The 14,569-nt window shown below is 41.1% G+C and overlaps 1 protein-coding gene across 1 annotated transcript; it reads left to right on the top strand.

Annotated features, from left to right (window-relative positions):
- Positions 1–2,030: 2,030 nt before the first annotated feature.
- Positions 2,031–10,715, top strand: lmod2a (leiomodin 2 (cardiac) a). Its single transcript, XM_078221194.1, has 3 exons — positions 2,031–2,502; positions 6,851–8,242; positions 9,555–10,715. The coding sequence occupies exons 1-3, from the start codon at positions 2,227–2,229 to the stop codon at positions 9,579–9,581; spliced, it is 1,695 nt and encodes a 564-aa protein (XP_078077320.1). The 5' UTR covers positions 2,031–2,226; the 3' UTR covers positions 9,582–10,715.
- Positions 10,716–14,569: the final 3,854 nt, after the last annotated feature.

The raw sequence follows: 14,569 nt of genomic DNA, 5'->3' as shown, positions 1-14,569 counted from the left end.
TAATGTTCTCATTTGGACTGCTCTGTAATGCAAATTCCTAAATTTTGTCATTAACTTGGCCCAACAGATTTGCTTGATAATACTGGAAGCCTTCGTAACTGGTTAATATTCAGAACAGTAATCAGTGTGTCAACACTCATAGCTTTCATGGTAGGATTATGATTTCCCCCCTCATTTTGTATCTTTCAGATTTAACAGCCCATTGATTTGCTCACAACTGTGTAGTCTATCTTTGCATTTTGTGCGTTGCAAGAATGAGACTGTTTTGCCTCCAGTATCGTTGTTTGATGACTTATGGTCGACCTCTTGAAGGTCAAATCCAATGCTTCATTTTAAAGTTCTCGATTAGCAAAAGGCTATTAGTCATTTCCAGTCTTCAAAGTCAGCACCTTATCCATACTGTGGAGTATCTCTGGAGCGACTGCTCTGGAAGACTGCATCCTCCAATGCACAACCTCCAAATCTGTCTCATGTATTAGGAAAACGGCCCGTGTTGTTTAATATTTCGTAAGCCACCTTTCCCAAACACACAATCTTAAACTATTTAAATGGCGAATTGTAACCACCAGGAAGGCTAAAGATCATTTGGACTCCTTCAGGCATAGAGTTCCATATACAGTTGGAAGAATAAACCCAAACTTTAAATGAATTTAATCAAAAATGATGTATACATTGCGAGATCATCTTTAACAATACTTTATTTGCAAAGTAAAAAGACGGGATAGAAATACTGCACTTTACAGGCGTCGACCATAAAGTGCTTGTAACGATTCCAGAGCAGTTTCCTATTTCAGATTAAGTTAACTTTTTCCAGTTTCTGTAGTTGCCACGTTGCTTCACAGCTCACTCATTGCTTCACTCGCCAGCTTAAAACTTTTTTTTGCAGCCTCTGCGCCTCATAGTATCAGATGAGAAGAGTAACAAACCCCTTTCTTCCATCCAGACATACAACACAGTCCAGTCCAGTTCCAAATCCAGCCCATGTGATCCATTACATTGCCGCCTGCATCTTTCCAAAACTGTCGTATATCTGTCAGAATTTGAATTGCTGTCTCCTTCCTACTTTGGGGTGTTCTTTATATCTTATGACATGGTATTTCCCAACATTGTGCATCGATCCCAAAAAAAAGAACTTTTTTTTCCACCGTTGCTTGTTGCGAATGTGTGGTACGAGGTCTCAGCAGTAAATAATGTACACAATGCTGATCTCTACCCCGGTGAGCTCCGGCTGCTAATCCTTGAGTATTTTCAACAGAGATCGAAAGGATATGGGAATAAGGCAGGAAAGTAGAGGTTTAGCCATGATCAGGACTGGCAAGGGCCACACTTATATTTTAAATCTCCCAATATGTGGCTGCAATGCAGTGGATCTACAGGAGTGGCGATACAATTTGTAAAATTCATTCATAGCGAGTGTGTGATGCGAAATCTATAAACGGGAGGGCTTTAATGTACAGGTTTATAAATAGTGCGGTTGCAATGTATCTATAAATAGTGGGAGTTGCAATGATCTGACGATGCCAACTTCCTATTGTCTGCATCGATGTGGCTCAGCTTTCAAAATCACTGCTGTCCATTATATTTTGTCCCTTTCGTCTCATTCATCACCGGGGGGGGGGGGGGGGGCTTTTTAAAAAAAGATTAAAATTTAAAATAAATTTCTCACTTTGAATTTCTTAATTACGGTCTCATTTGTTTCTGGTTTCATAATTTCATTAAAGCTGACCAAAAATTTTAAACCGAAATTTAAAAGTAGAAATTTAGTGTGGAAATGAGCCAAAGGTAGTGTTATTGTTTTTCTAATGGGGTCTGTCTGGGGGGGGGGGGGGGGAGTTCAGGTGAAGAGTCCCTTTGGAAGTTGCGAGCAACTCTCTATTTGGTCAAGGGGAATGGAGAATGTTAGTCCGCGACCCACCCCCACTCCCCCTCCCCCGAACAGGATGGCAGCTCTTTCTTTCCTCTTGTTTGAAGTGTTTGGGGGCTGACGTGTGTTACTGAAAAGGGAACATGCTTTCACACATTGTTAGAGTGGCGAGCGCATGATGATGATCTGCGCCCAGCAGCCGCCCCGCTTTAAAAGTTACCTTGCAGGAAGCGGGAGACATCATCCCGCCGCTCGGTGCAGCCCAAGTTGACCGGTTAGGGGAACGGCTGCGTTGGATAAGTTGGATAAGTTGGAAAACTTACCTTCCTTCACAAAGTTTTCGATTTTTCTCTTCAAAAAAAATGTCGCAGTTCGGTTACAGGAGAGAACTGCAGAAGTACGAGGACATCGACGAGGATGAACTCCTTGCTTCCCTGACTTCGGACGAGCTGAAGGAGTTGGAGAAGGAGTTGGAAGACATGGAGCCGAATGAGTTCGTCCCCATTGGGCTGAGGCAGAAAGACCAGACGGATAAAACCCCCCAAGGGACCTTCAGCAGGGAGGCCTTGATGGCGTACTGGGAACACGAAACACAGAAACTGTTGGACAGTGAGAGACTTTCGGCCGAACTAAACCAGGTGAGCTCCGAATCCAGACGTTGACATGACCACAGCATCAAATCCAGAATCCCACCGCACCAGAGGTAGCCACTCGGCCCATTGTGCCTGAGCAGAAGGCTATCAAAACTGTCCCAGTTCCCTCCCCAGAGTCCTGTAGATGTTCCCAACCGTTATTCTGTGGCCCCCTTGTAGCGTGTTTCTCAGCAACAGGAGGCAGCCTGTCATTGACCGGTGGTGGCAACTTCTGGTCCTGCCAATGTCAATGAGATTTCCCATTGAATCCACACCCTTCCCCCATCGCCGAGAAACCTGCGGTGGGGGTGTGCCATCGGAGGGCCGAGAAGATCCCACCCAATGTTTCAAGTCCGATATGACTTCTTCAGTACTTAACAGCATTTAAGCAGTGGCTTCAAAACAATAAAACACACTAAAGCACTAAAAGGATTTAACATCTTGTAGAAAATACTGCGTCGCTGACAGTGTTGCACTCCCTCAGTACTGCAATGGAATGTCAGCCTTTATTTTGTATTCCAAGTCGGGCTTGAACCCACACTCTTCTCACTCAGCTCTTTAGAAGAGTCATAGGGATTGGAAACTTTATTCAATTTCTGTCTCCACAGATGCTGCCACACCTGCTGAGATTTTCCAGCATTTTCAGTTTTAATCCTTCCTGATTGTGTCTGCTACCACGGCCCTTTTAGGCAGCGAATTACAGATTATTAACATCACCACGTGAATAATGTTCTGCTCATCTTCCTTGTGGTTCTTTTGCCAATTGTCTTAAATCTGTGCCCTTTAGTTACTGATCCTATTCCCAGTGGAAAAGCTTCTCTTCATTTATGCTAACAAGACCCTACATTCCAAATCCTTGTTATCAATTAATATAGAATCCCAATTAAACAATTGGATAAATTCAGACAGTGTTTGGAAAATGCACAACTTTTTGCTTAAATGTAAAAAGCAAACAGAACAGTTCTTGTTTGAACTACGTGTCCATGTAATAATTAGAGGATCTCTGTGATTTTTAGCATTATGCTGCTAGACTGATATATTCCATGAAATTGTTTTAAAAAATCATATCTGTGCCATCACCCTTCTTGTTCATATATACTGTGTCTTTCTTTAAAAATCTTTTTGAAAACTCAATTTTAAAATCACCTCTCTTCACTTCTCACCCACGGTTCACCATTCCTTTATCTTACTTTTTGTAAAGCACTGTGGATATCTTATATAGTAAAAGTACTATGCACATTGTGTTATGGCTGTGGAAGGGATTGCTCTGTCAATTCTCTCAATGTGGAAGAACCTGTAAAAACGGGTGAAAGTCCCCCAAAGGAAATCCCTGCTTTAATTTCCAAAAGCCGGTGTTAGCTACCTTGAAGAATCCAATATGTCACTGCAGGAAACATGTTCTGTTAACAAAGAACAGCAGACTAACAGTCCAAAGATGTGTGGGTTAGATCGATTGGCCAAGTTAAATTGCCCCTTAGTGTCAGGGAGATTAACAGGGTTAATGTGTGGGGTTACGGGGATAGGGCCTGGGTGGGATTGTTGATGGTGCAGGCTCGATGAGCCAATGTGCCTCTTTCTGTACTGTGGGGATTCTATAATTCTAACTTGTTTCTAACTTATGCAGAAAAAATGAGAAATCTGGTGGACAAATCTTTGAGATCCTCACGTGAAAGTGCAGGGCAGAGGGCTTTGAACTTGATCATGTGTTTCATGGTTGAGGATCAGGTATTTACGTGCGTTGTGCACCTCAAAATGCATTGCTGATTAATCTGCAAATACGAACCTGTACAATTATCACTATTGTCAAACTTTAGTTTATAATTGAAGAGGTTGCTTACATGAAGGCAACAAAAAATGTGAATAATAATAGGTTAAATCTTTCAATTTGATACATGCCCTTTTAGGAGTAATCTATAATTGCTATTGCTAATTGTTACTCCATATACATTTACCACATTTTTGCAAAACACCATTGATAGGGTTGAGTCCAATTGGATGTACTACTATGTAACGCCTAGTTATAAATGATACCAAACTTGACTGTTGTTCTATTTATATGTAGAATGACTGAAGCCAGAAATTCAATACATGCATATAATAACACAAAAGAACAGTTGGATTAGCTGTACCTTTTGCATGTCGTGATCCTTATCTGCCTTCCAGCCTCCTAAGTGGCAAAAAAAATTGAAAAGGAATTTGACTAATTTAGGGAAAAAAATGCTAACTTCTCTCACAACCTGAAAAATCAAAAAAATTCCAGAAGCCCACAATAACTGAAAGACACATACAACAGTATCCAGTAACCTTCTTTAGGTGGCTTCACTCAGGACTTCATCCCACTCCTTTATGAATGCTTATTTCCACTCACTGGACACGCTAGCTTACTGGTTCTATAGTTGCAACTCAAAGTCATGTTGGGGTTCCCTGATAACCCTTTTTTTTATATCAGAGTACTCATCTAATCTATCCCTTCTAGCATTTTTGCCTAAAACTGAAATCAAACCTATGGGTTTGAATAATTGTCCCTGTCAATCTTTGCTACCATATTGTCCTTCCCCAAATTGTAGTCTCTAATGAACGGTTCAAGATATGATCAAGGAGTTTGAAGAGCACATCAGCCATTTCTTTGAGCACCCTTGGTTAAATGCTGTCAAGGTTAGCAACCCAAGCTGTTTTAAGATCCCTTCATCTATCGAAGACAATATCTGTGTGTGTTTGAGGACTATCAATTTTAATAGCAATCTTACACTATTATTGGCAACTCAGGATTCATCTTCAGTAGTGAAGACTCATACAAAGCAGTCATTTAATCCTCTATCATATCTTGGGAGTCCATCCAAATCTATTCTGAAGAATCCTTCAAAGGCCTGGTGCAGTCCATAATATCCTGACCATAAATTCCATTGGAAAAGTAGTTTCTATTATTACCACAGCTAAACACTATCTCCTTCTCCAATAGTTCATAATCCATAATTATAACAGAATAGGGAAAAGTTAGAAATAATTAGAGAATTTATAAATCGATACCAATGGGAGAAAACTGACATTAATTTTAAATTACAATCAATAGACTGGCTGATTCGCTTTGATTTATTATTGCCACATTTATTGGGATACAGTAAAAAATATTGTTCCTGCGCTATACAGACAAAACTTACTGTCATAGAGTACATAGGATAGAAGGAAAGGAGAGGGGCAGAATATAGTGTTATAGTCACAGCTAGGGTGTAGAGAAAGATCAGCTTCATAAATGGTAGGGCCACTCAAAAGTCTGACAGCAGCAGGGAAGAAGCTGTTCTTGAGTTGGTTGGTACGTGATCTCAGACTTTTGTAACTTTTTCCCGACAGAAGAAAGTGGAAGAGAGTATGTCCGGAGTGCGTGGGGTCCTTGATTATGCTGGCTGCTTTTCCCAGGCAGCGGGAAGTGTAGACAAAGTTAATGAATGGGAGGCTGGACTGAAGCAATGTGTATAATGTGGATAGAAGTGAGATTATCCACTTTGGTAGCAATAATAGGAAGTCAGATTATTACTTGAATGGGTGTAAATTGAAAGAGGTGGATACTCAGCGAGACCTTGGTGTCCTTGTGCGCCAGTCGCTGAAAGTAAGCGCGTACGTACAGCAGGCAGTAAAGAAGGCAAACGGTATGTTGGCCTTCATAGCGAGAGGATTTGAGTATAGGGATAGGGATGTTTTACTTTAGCTGTATAGGGTGTTGGTGAGGCCACACCTGGAGTATTGTGTGCAGTTTTGGCATCCTTATCTGAGGAAGGATGTCCTTTCTATAGAGGGAGTACAGCAAAGGTTTACCAGGCTGATCCCTGGGATGGCAGGCCTGTCATGAGGAGAGACTAAGTCGGTTAGGATTATATTCAATGGAGTTTTTAACTGGTCGGTGCAACATCGTGGGCCGAAGGGCCTGTTCTGCGCTGTAATGTTCTATGTTCTATGTTCTATCTCATAGTAGGGTAGATTCTGAAAGAATGTTCCAATGGTGGGGTAGTCCAGACTAGGGGGTCATAGTTTGAGGCTAAGGGTGAGGTAAACCTTTTAGAATTTAGGTGAGGAGAAATTTCTTCACCCAGAAGGTAATGAATGTGTGGAAGTCACTACCACAGAAGTTAGTTGAGGCCAAAATGTTGTCTAATTTCAAGAAGAAATTAGATATAAGTGTATGCGCTAAAGGGATCAAGGGATATGGGGAGACGGGAGAATCAGGATATTAAATTCGGTGATTAGCCATAATCAAAATGAATGGCAGAGCAGGCTCAAAGAGCCGAATGGCCTACTCCTGCTTCTAGTTTCTATGTTTCATGTTTTACTTACGGTTCTTATCTTTCAATGTTAATTTCAGTCACAAATCACTGAAGCTAGGAAAGAAAATACTGAAGATGACTATGAAACAGAAAGTGAAGAGGACCAATCGGAGAATGAAGTAGACATAGAAGAATGTATATCTGAAGGAACTGAAGATGAAGATGACATTGTATCAGAAGAGGAAGAGGAGGCTGAGCAAGAGAATGCACAAGAGGAAGATGAAAGAACTTTAGGTACCAGGTCAATTGGCAGTAATGGACAGAATGGATCACACTCATGCAATGGGCACGTTGATGACCAGCCAAACCTCAACAATGTTATGCAGCACAACAAAGAGAAACCAACAGAAGATGATCCAAATCTCAAAGCTACTACCAGCTCACCCAGTGGAAACTCAACTTTTATTGAAGATGTTCTAGACAGCATTAAGAATAACGATTCTGAAAGAACAGAAATCAATCTGAACAATATTGAGAACATAAGTATTGCAACATTCACACTCATTGCAGAAGCTCTGAAATGTAATACGGTTGTTAAAAGTTTGAGTTTGGCCAACACTCATGCTGATGACCATGTGGCATGTGCACTAGCTGACATGTTGCAAGTTAACCGAAGCATCACCAACCTTAATGTTGATTCAAACTATATCACAGGCAAAGGAATCTTGGCCATCATAAAAGCCATACAGTATAATGGTATATTAACAGAACTCAGATTCCACAATCAAAGACATATATGTGGAGGGCAAGTTGAAATGGAAATAGCTAAACTTCTTAAAGAAAACACAACACTGATGAAATTAGGCTACCATTTTGAATTGCCAGGACCACGGATGGCGATGACAAGTATCCTAACCAGGAACCTGGACAAACTAAGGCAAAAGCGCCTCCAGGAACAAAAACAGCAGCAGGAAATGGACAAACTGCTTGGCATTGTGGAGCCAACGAACCGAAGGACATTTGCCTTACAGAAGAATTCACCATGGTCCTCCCCATGTGCCTCTCCAAAGAACTCACCCTGGTCATCTCCTAAAGTGGTCAAAAAAATCAATTCTCAGAAATCTGCCATTCCTCCTCCGCCACCCCCTCCACCTCTTCCACAGAAATTTGTGCTTCCTGAGCCACCACCTCCTCCTCCACTACCAATACAGCCAACCCCCAGCAGAAACATAGCAGAGGCCATTAAGCTTCAACAACTGTCCAAGACAAACTTGCAAAATATCCACCAAAATGCCAAAGTCAAGAAAACCAAAAGCAAAAACAAGAAACTAAACAGAGAAAATCATATTTTGAAGGAGCTCAAAAACTCATTAAGACCAACTTCAGACCAAAGATCAGAGAATGGATCAAGACCAGCAACTCCTCAAAGGACATTCCATGATGAACTTATGTCAGCTATCCGGTCAAGCAATATAAAACAGCTAAGACAAGTAAGTTATAACAAGTCGGAAAATTAAAAATGTGCAGAGAAAATTCACCAGACAGATTTATAGAATTGAATTGTTGTGCATGCACAGTTGAAAGTGCTGTACTTCAGTATGATATCAAAGAATTTGTAATACAATCTGATTCTTCTAGCATCACTGTACAGGGATTTTAAAACATTTTTATTACAGTAATGTTTAAGATTTTTTAAAACGCCTATCATATCGAAATAGATCATTTAAAATTATTTAAATTTACTTCAACTAGTAATTGTTGATCAAGTTAGGAAAGATGGTGGCCTGGTAGTATATTCGCTGAACTATTAATCCAGAAACTCGGCTAATGTTTTGGAGACCCAGGTTCAAATCCCACCATGGTAGATGGTGGAATTTGAATTCAATAAAAAAAAATCTAGAATTAAGACTTTACTGATGACCATGAAACCATTGTCGATTGTCGGAAAACCCATCTAGTTCACTAATGTCCTTTAGGGAAGGAAATCTGCCGTCCTTACCCGGTCTGGTCTACATGTGACTCCAGAGCCACAGCAATGTGGTTGACTCTCAACTGTCCTCTGAAATGGCCTAGCAAGCCACTAAGTTCAAGGGCAATAAATGCTGGCCAGCCAGCGACATCCATGTCTCACAAATGAATTTTTAAAAAGTATGAAAATAAAAGGGGGTACTTGCTTGTCTAAATATCATTACGCTACATTCATTTATTTAACCAAATCATTGTCACTAAATTCCACAGTCAGTTAACATTGTGTTTTACACAAATAATTAAAATGAGCCTTTGCATACTTATGCCAGCTGAACAAGGCTATGATGTTATTCGTAGCTTGAAGTAAGGCCACCAAGTTTTGGTTGCAAGTTATTGCTAAATTGACGGATGACTTCTGTTCTGTGCTCAGCCACCACAACATTAATTTCTAAAGAAAACCATTTAATATGTATTTTTACGAAATAGGGTTGCATCCAACCAGAGAGGCATGCAATTAATTGAAAAATCAGTAGGGGGTTCCAAGTGCACTTTGCCATGTTAGTAATGAACATATTAATGCACTTATGTGAAATTCTTTGATCCACTGTTGCGCAAAAAATGTGCGTTAGCCCCAGCCTCAGAAAAGCATCGCACACTGCACCAACAGGAACTTTCTGTTTCCCACATCAGCAACCCAAGGTCATTCAAAAAGAAACATCAGAAACAAAATTCATTTTAACTGCACCATAATAATGAATACATATTGCCTGAAGTAATATAAATGTAATCATCTATATTTTGCTAAGAATAGTAATGATGCATATTATTTTATAGGTCAAAGTTCCAGAATGTCTTCGATGAAAGTATCATTTGTTTCTTTTGTCAAGAAGGATTGATACAAATCCATTTAAAGGTGGACCCTGCAAACGTAGGAATGGCTGCTGTCGTTAAATAAATGCCTACTCTGATCTGCTCGGAAGCTCAGTAACATATAATGTACACTTTCAAATGTGCAAGTGCTGAGTATTCTGGCGTGTGAATTGAACATTGAGTTCTTTCTTTAGCATTAGTCAATGGATGCAAAAAAGCGTCTTAATGAATGAATGACTATCATAGAGTAATTGTATTTATATGTAAATATGTAAACAGAATAATTTTCTATTTAAGTAGACAATTTTCATATACTGTTGTGGTAGATGAAGGAAAATGTTTGGCAATTGCTTTAAAGAATTAAATGTAAGCTACATCAGTGACTTTTAGATGTTAAAACTTTAAGTGCTGTTATAAAAGTAGTTCCACTTATGCTGCCTGTAGAAAGATCTTGTGATAAACATGGAATACGTAATTTAAAATTCATTTTCTTGCTTTTGTTAAATACTAGGCAATAATAAAGGTGTATGAAAGCGATCGAAATACCTAGTTTTGATGTGTCATTGAAGTATTGCAAGATTTGTCCTTTTGTCGCACTACAGATGTTGGTTCAGACAGTGGTTTGACCGAAAACTCCCCCAACCCTCGGGTACCTCATCTAAAGGGTTTTTCTGGGCATGTGCGCCTAAGCAGTAAATGACGTAGTTTGTCCAACAATTCAGAAGAGGACAAAGTCCAGCATAACACCGTTTTGGTCAAAACCCATTTTGTTACTCCAGAATGAACTGCCGCAGAACCACTCTTGTGCAATTTAATATCATCTGGAAGTAACTAACCTGTGGCAGTGCAACGGTTTAAGCAAGCCAGACCATTAGGAGCCGACACCATGCTTTCTCATGTTGCCCATGTATCCAGTTATTTGGATGGAGGCTGGGGACAGTCATACACTTTAAAGGAATGAATATAATTTTAAAATGGAACAATAACTGACTTTAATCCTGCTTCATTGCACGCATTTCAAATTTTAAAACAAAAGCTGTCATCTGTCTAGAATTATACTCTCAACCGGCCATTTGACTGCAGTCATTGTGGGTTATTGACTGTTTGCCACTAACATTATGAATAAAATTTAAAACCAACATGTATGGTTCTTGTTAACTACAGCAGCATTTCAGCATATCTTCTGACTGAGTCAATGCCTTGCTCTGCTCTGGGCTGTTATGAACTTCTTATTCTACCTGCTCTGTTGTTAGGCCTCTCTGAGTAGTAAAACTGCAACATTTATTGGAGACACTGGTAGAACAATGCCATAAAATGTTCTCAACTTGTCTAGACAGTTGAAGTTCTAATTCCAGATGTGTACACAATGTATTGGATAATAATTCTGGTGAATGCATGAGACTCATTGGATGGAATTTTCCCAAAAATGACAAGTGCCAGTTTGGATAAGAAAATGGTGCCAGCGCAAATCGGATCATGATCTTCCTGCACTTAGTCATTTTTCGGGACTTTTGCACTGGTTCATGGAGGGCGGGGTCTTGACACGCCACAAGCCTGGCTACACAGAGATCGAGGTGCCCATTTTAAAGGGCGCCCCGGTCTCAGAATGAAATTGAAGACCCCCACCACCCACCTCATTGAAGGCATGTTTTCTCTCCACCAACATAGATCGCTGGCCTAATCTCCCCTGCCCCGAACATAGATCGCCCACATTGGGGCCCTCTCAATTGGTCCCCATTCAGGCTCCACCCCCTTGGCACTGCTCCTGGCACGCAACCTGGCAGTACCTTGGTATGTCCCTGACCACCAAGGGGCTTCAATGGCTTCCAGGCCCCCATGCATGGCTATCATGCCTGGTCTTCATTTGTGGAGACCAGTAGTGATTTGTGCTGGGTTCCCGTTGTGCCCGAGGGTCGGAGAATACTGGGAGCATATCTAAATGAATATTTATTTAGATAGCCTTTAAAGTGTATCACTTTCCCCAGCCTCCATCCAGTAACTGGATAAATAGGCAATGTGAATATTTATGCGAATCTGGTTCCTGCCCTCACGATCTGCCCCTGAGCGATCAGATCAGATCAGATAATTGCCCCCATTGTGTCTATTATCTGCTGCTATATGTCCCAGTGGTGTTACATGTGAGTGCTGCCTTCCTCTTCAAATAGGAAGATTGCCTTCTGTTAACGGCATCATATTTCCTGCCTGGGAAGCAGGAATTGTCCGATACAAGTATGGTATTTGTAACTCATCTTTTCTTAGAAACCTGTGCGGGTGACACAGTGCTGCCACTGACATTGTCGTAAATTAGAACTTGAACTAAAAATGAGTTGCATAAGTAAGAACAGTCCTTACCTGGTGCAGTCAACCTTACTTTACATTTCTCACCTCTCTCCCTCCCCCAACTAACACAGAAAGAGGCGAATCACAGTTTGAATTCTCATACACAGAAATTAATTTGCTGTAATCATAAATTTAAAAGGCAAAACTTTTGAAAAATAAGCATTACATCAACCAATTCAACTGTGACAAACACAAAATTCAAATCCATTTTTAAATATTTGATCTAAGTGAGATACTAGTGCTCAAGCAAGTCACATCCTCAGACAGAAGATCCCTGATCCTGCTCATCAATAATATCAACTCATTACCCGTGAAGAAATCAGGGAATTGTGTTTGCGCTCATTTTGACAGTATTATCATTCATTTTCATATTGAGAAGAAGCTGCAACCAACTGGGACAAAAGCAATTTAGGCCAGTGTTAAGGGCTGACACATGGTACACAGCTGATGGAGTTCTAATTAAGATGATCGCTGCCTGATTTTCTGGTTCCTGATCAGCCTTTCCATTCCAGTACCTCCCTGTGTTAATATTCAAACCCATTGTGTTGCACTGGTCCAGTGGTTAAAGTCATAGAAATCATAGAAACCCTACAGTGCAGAAAGAGGCCATTGGGCCCATCGAGTCTGCACCGACCACAATCCCACCCAGGCCCTATCCCCATATCCCTACATATTTACCCGCTAATCCCTCTAACCTACACATCTCAGGACACTAAGGGGCAATTTTAGCATGGCCAATCAACCTAACCTGCACATCTTTGGACTGTGGGAGGAAACCGGAGCACCCGGAGGAAACCCACGCAGACACGAGGAGAATGTGCAAACTCCACACAGACAGTCACCCAAGCCAGAAATCGAACTCAGGTCCCTGGAGCTGTGAAGCAGCAGTGCTAACCACTGTGCCACCGTGCCACCCGGTCTATGGACAATTTGAGATTTCTCTTTCTCAATACTTTTATATTGTAAATCTTTTCATTCATGTGAACTTGCATGGATTTTCCACAAATCAGAGGTGATTCACTGCATTACATTCCACTTTAATTTGGGGAGGTGTTTCTTCTGATATCAAGAAAATGATAGCCATTCTAGCTTTGAGTGGACTCCAATAATTTAAATATCTGAGTGAACATGAGCAGACTGGCTTTCACTTAACACATCAAATGATACATGAGGTTGAGTCAACAGTGTTGTGCATGTCAGTGGAAAGCCAGGCCAGTTTTGACAGGGCCTCCAACTCATTTATGTAGCTCTTTTGTTTAAGACCATCCAGTATTCCTCACAAAGTAAGATACATTGTGAGAGCTTTCATTTGAATTTTATGTAATACTTTATCTTAAAATTATATGTAAAAATACATCTGAGGTGTCAAAGGGAAGACATGTTCCTTTGTTGGAGTAGTCTGTGTTGGAGGACATTTACACCCACAGTTGGCAGTTTTATAGCCAGGCTCTGCTGATTTCACAGCCAACACCCACATCTGACCTCATTTACAACTTCATAAATCATATTCAATCTGCCAACCTCACCTAGTATCAGGATGGTTCCATGTCACCCCTCCCTTGAACCCATACATGACTTAGCCCACACAAATTATATCGAATAACATCTGTAAGATCAGGCAGTCCTGCAGCATTCTGCTAAATATACTGTCAAAATACAAAGTTTGTTAGATTGTTATGTTTTGGGACTGTGGCCGGAATTTTCCAGCCACGTACACTAGTGGGATCTTCCGGTCCTGCCAATGGCGTACCCCCACCATGGGCTTTGCAGTGGCAAAAGGTGCATTCAACGAGAAACCACATCGACAATGGTGGAGCCAGAAGGTCCCACTGCCAGCCAATGGTGGGCTGCATCCACCACCGGGAAACACATGGCAGGTTGTGTGGAAAATCCCACCCCTTGTCTTTAATGCAGGGTAAGATGGATAAAAGAAGGGGGTCATGTGATCTGTTTTGAATTTTGCTGGCAACAAGTCTGGCTTGGTTGCTAATTGTTAAGGGGGGGCGGGGGGCGGGGGCGGTGCAGGAAGTTTTACTGGGAATAAGGTGTGACATATTCACACCTGTAAACAATGACCAGTGCAGCTGTGCTGATTGTGGATAGGCTGTTAGTCTCCAAGACTCACAGGTGTTAGAAATGTCAGGTTTTGTAAGTGGTTTTACTTTTAACCGTGCATTAAATTCAAAGATGGAATGAAGTTTGGGGTCTCGAGGATAGCTAATTAGTAAAAGACCCATGTGATTCACATCACCATGGAGCTGGGCTTTGAGAGGGGAAATGTCCATAGGAAACCATTGTGGAATCAGGTGGCAAGTTTTCCTGAAATACCACTGGACTTGACAGAAATCTTCAATAATCTGAGAGGAAGTAGGGAGACAGAGACAGCGAGTCTTTATTGTTCACCCCACAGGATATTGAAGAAACTGGATTCATGAGGATTTATATGAAGCTGGAAGATTCACCTACCTTTGGCTAGAGGGAGGACTCTCCAACTTGTATCTCATTATGAGAGCCATTTCAGGGAGCAGAAGTTACCTGGGTGTAAAAGGAAAAAAGGAAGCAAGCCAATGGGAGCTGAGAATAGATTTAGACTGGCCTCTGGAGAATTAAATGTCCACTTGAGTAAAATGGACTTGAGT

This window comes from Mustelus asterias, chromosome 9 (assembly GCF_964213995.1).
Source record: "Mustelus asterias chromosome 9, sMusAst1.hap1.1, whole genome shotgun sequence".
In the NCBI taxonomy this organism is placed as follows: Eukaryota; Metazoa; Chordata; class Chondrichthyes; order Carcharhiniformes; family Triakidae; genus Mustelus; species Mustelus asterias.
Note: the sequence above shows the minus strand (reverse complement) of the source record. Positions and strands in the feature narration are given on the sequence as shown.

Coding starts and splice junctions, on each gene's coding strand:
- lmod2a (XM_078221194.1), top strand. CDS start 2,227: ATGTCGCAGTTCGGTTACAGGAGAGAACTGCAGAAGTACGAGGACATC. Junction 2,503..6,850: donor TTTCGGCCGAACTAAACCAG/GTGAGCTCCGAA, acceptor TGTTAATTTCAG/TCACAAATCACTGAAGCTAG. Junction 8,243..9,554: donor ATATAAAACAGCTAAGACAA/GTAAGTTATAAC, acceptor ATTATTTTATAG/GTCAAAGTTCCAGAATGTCT.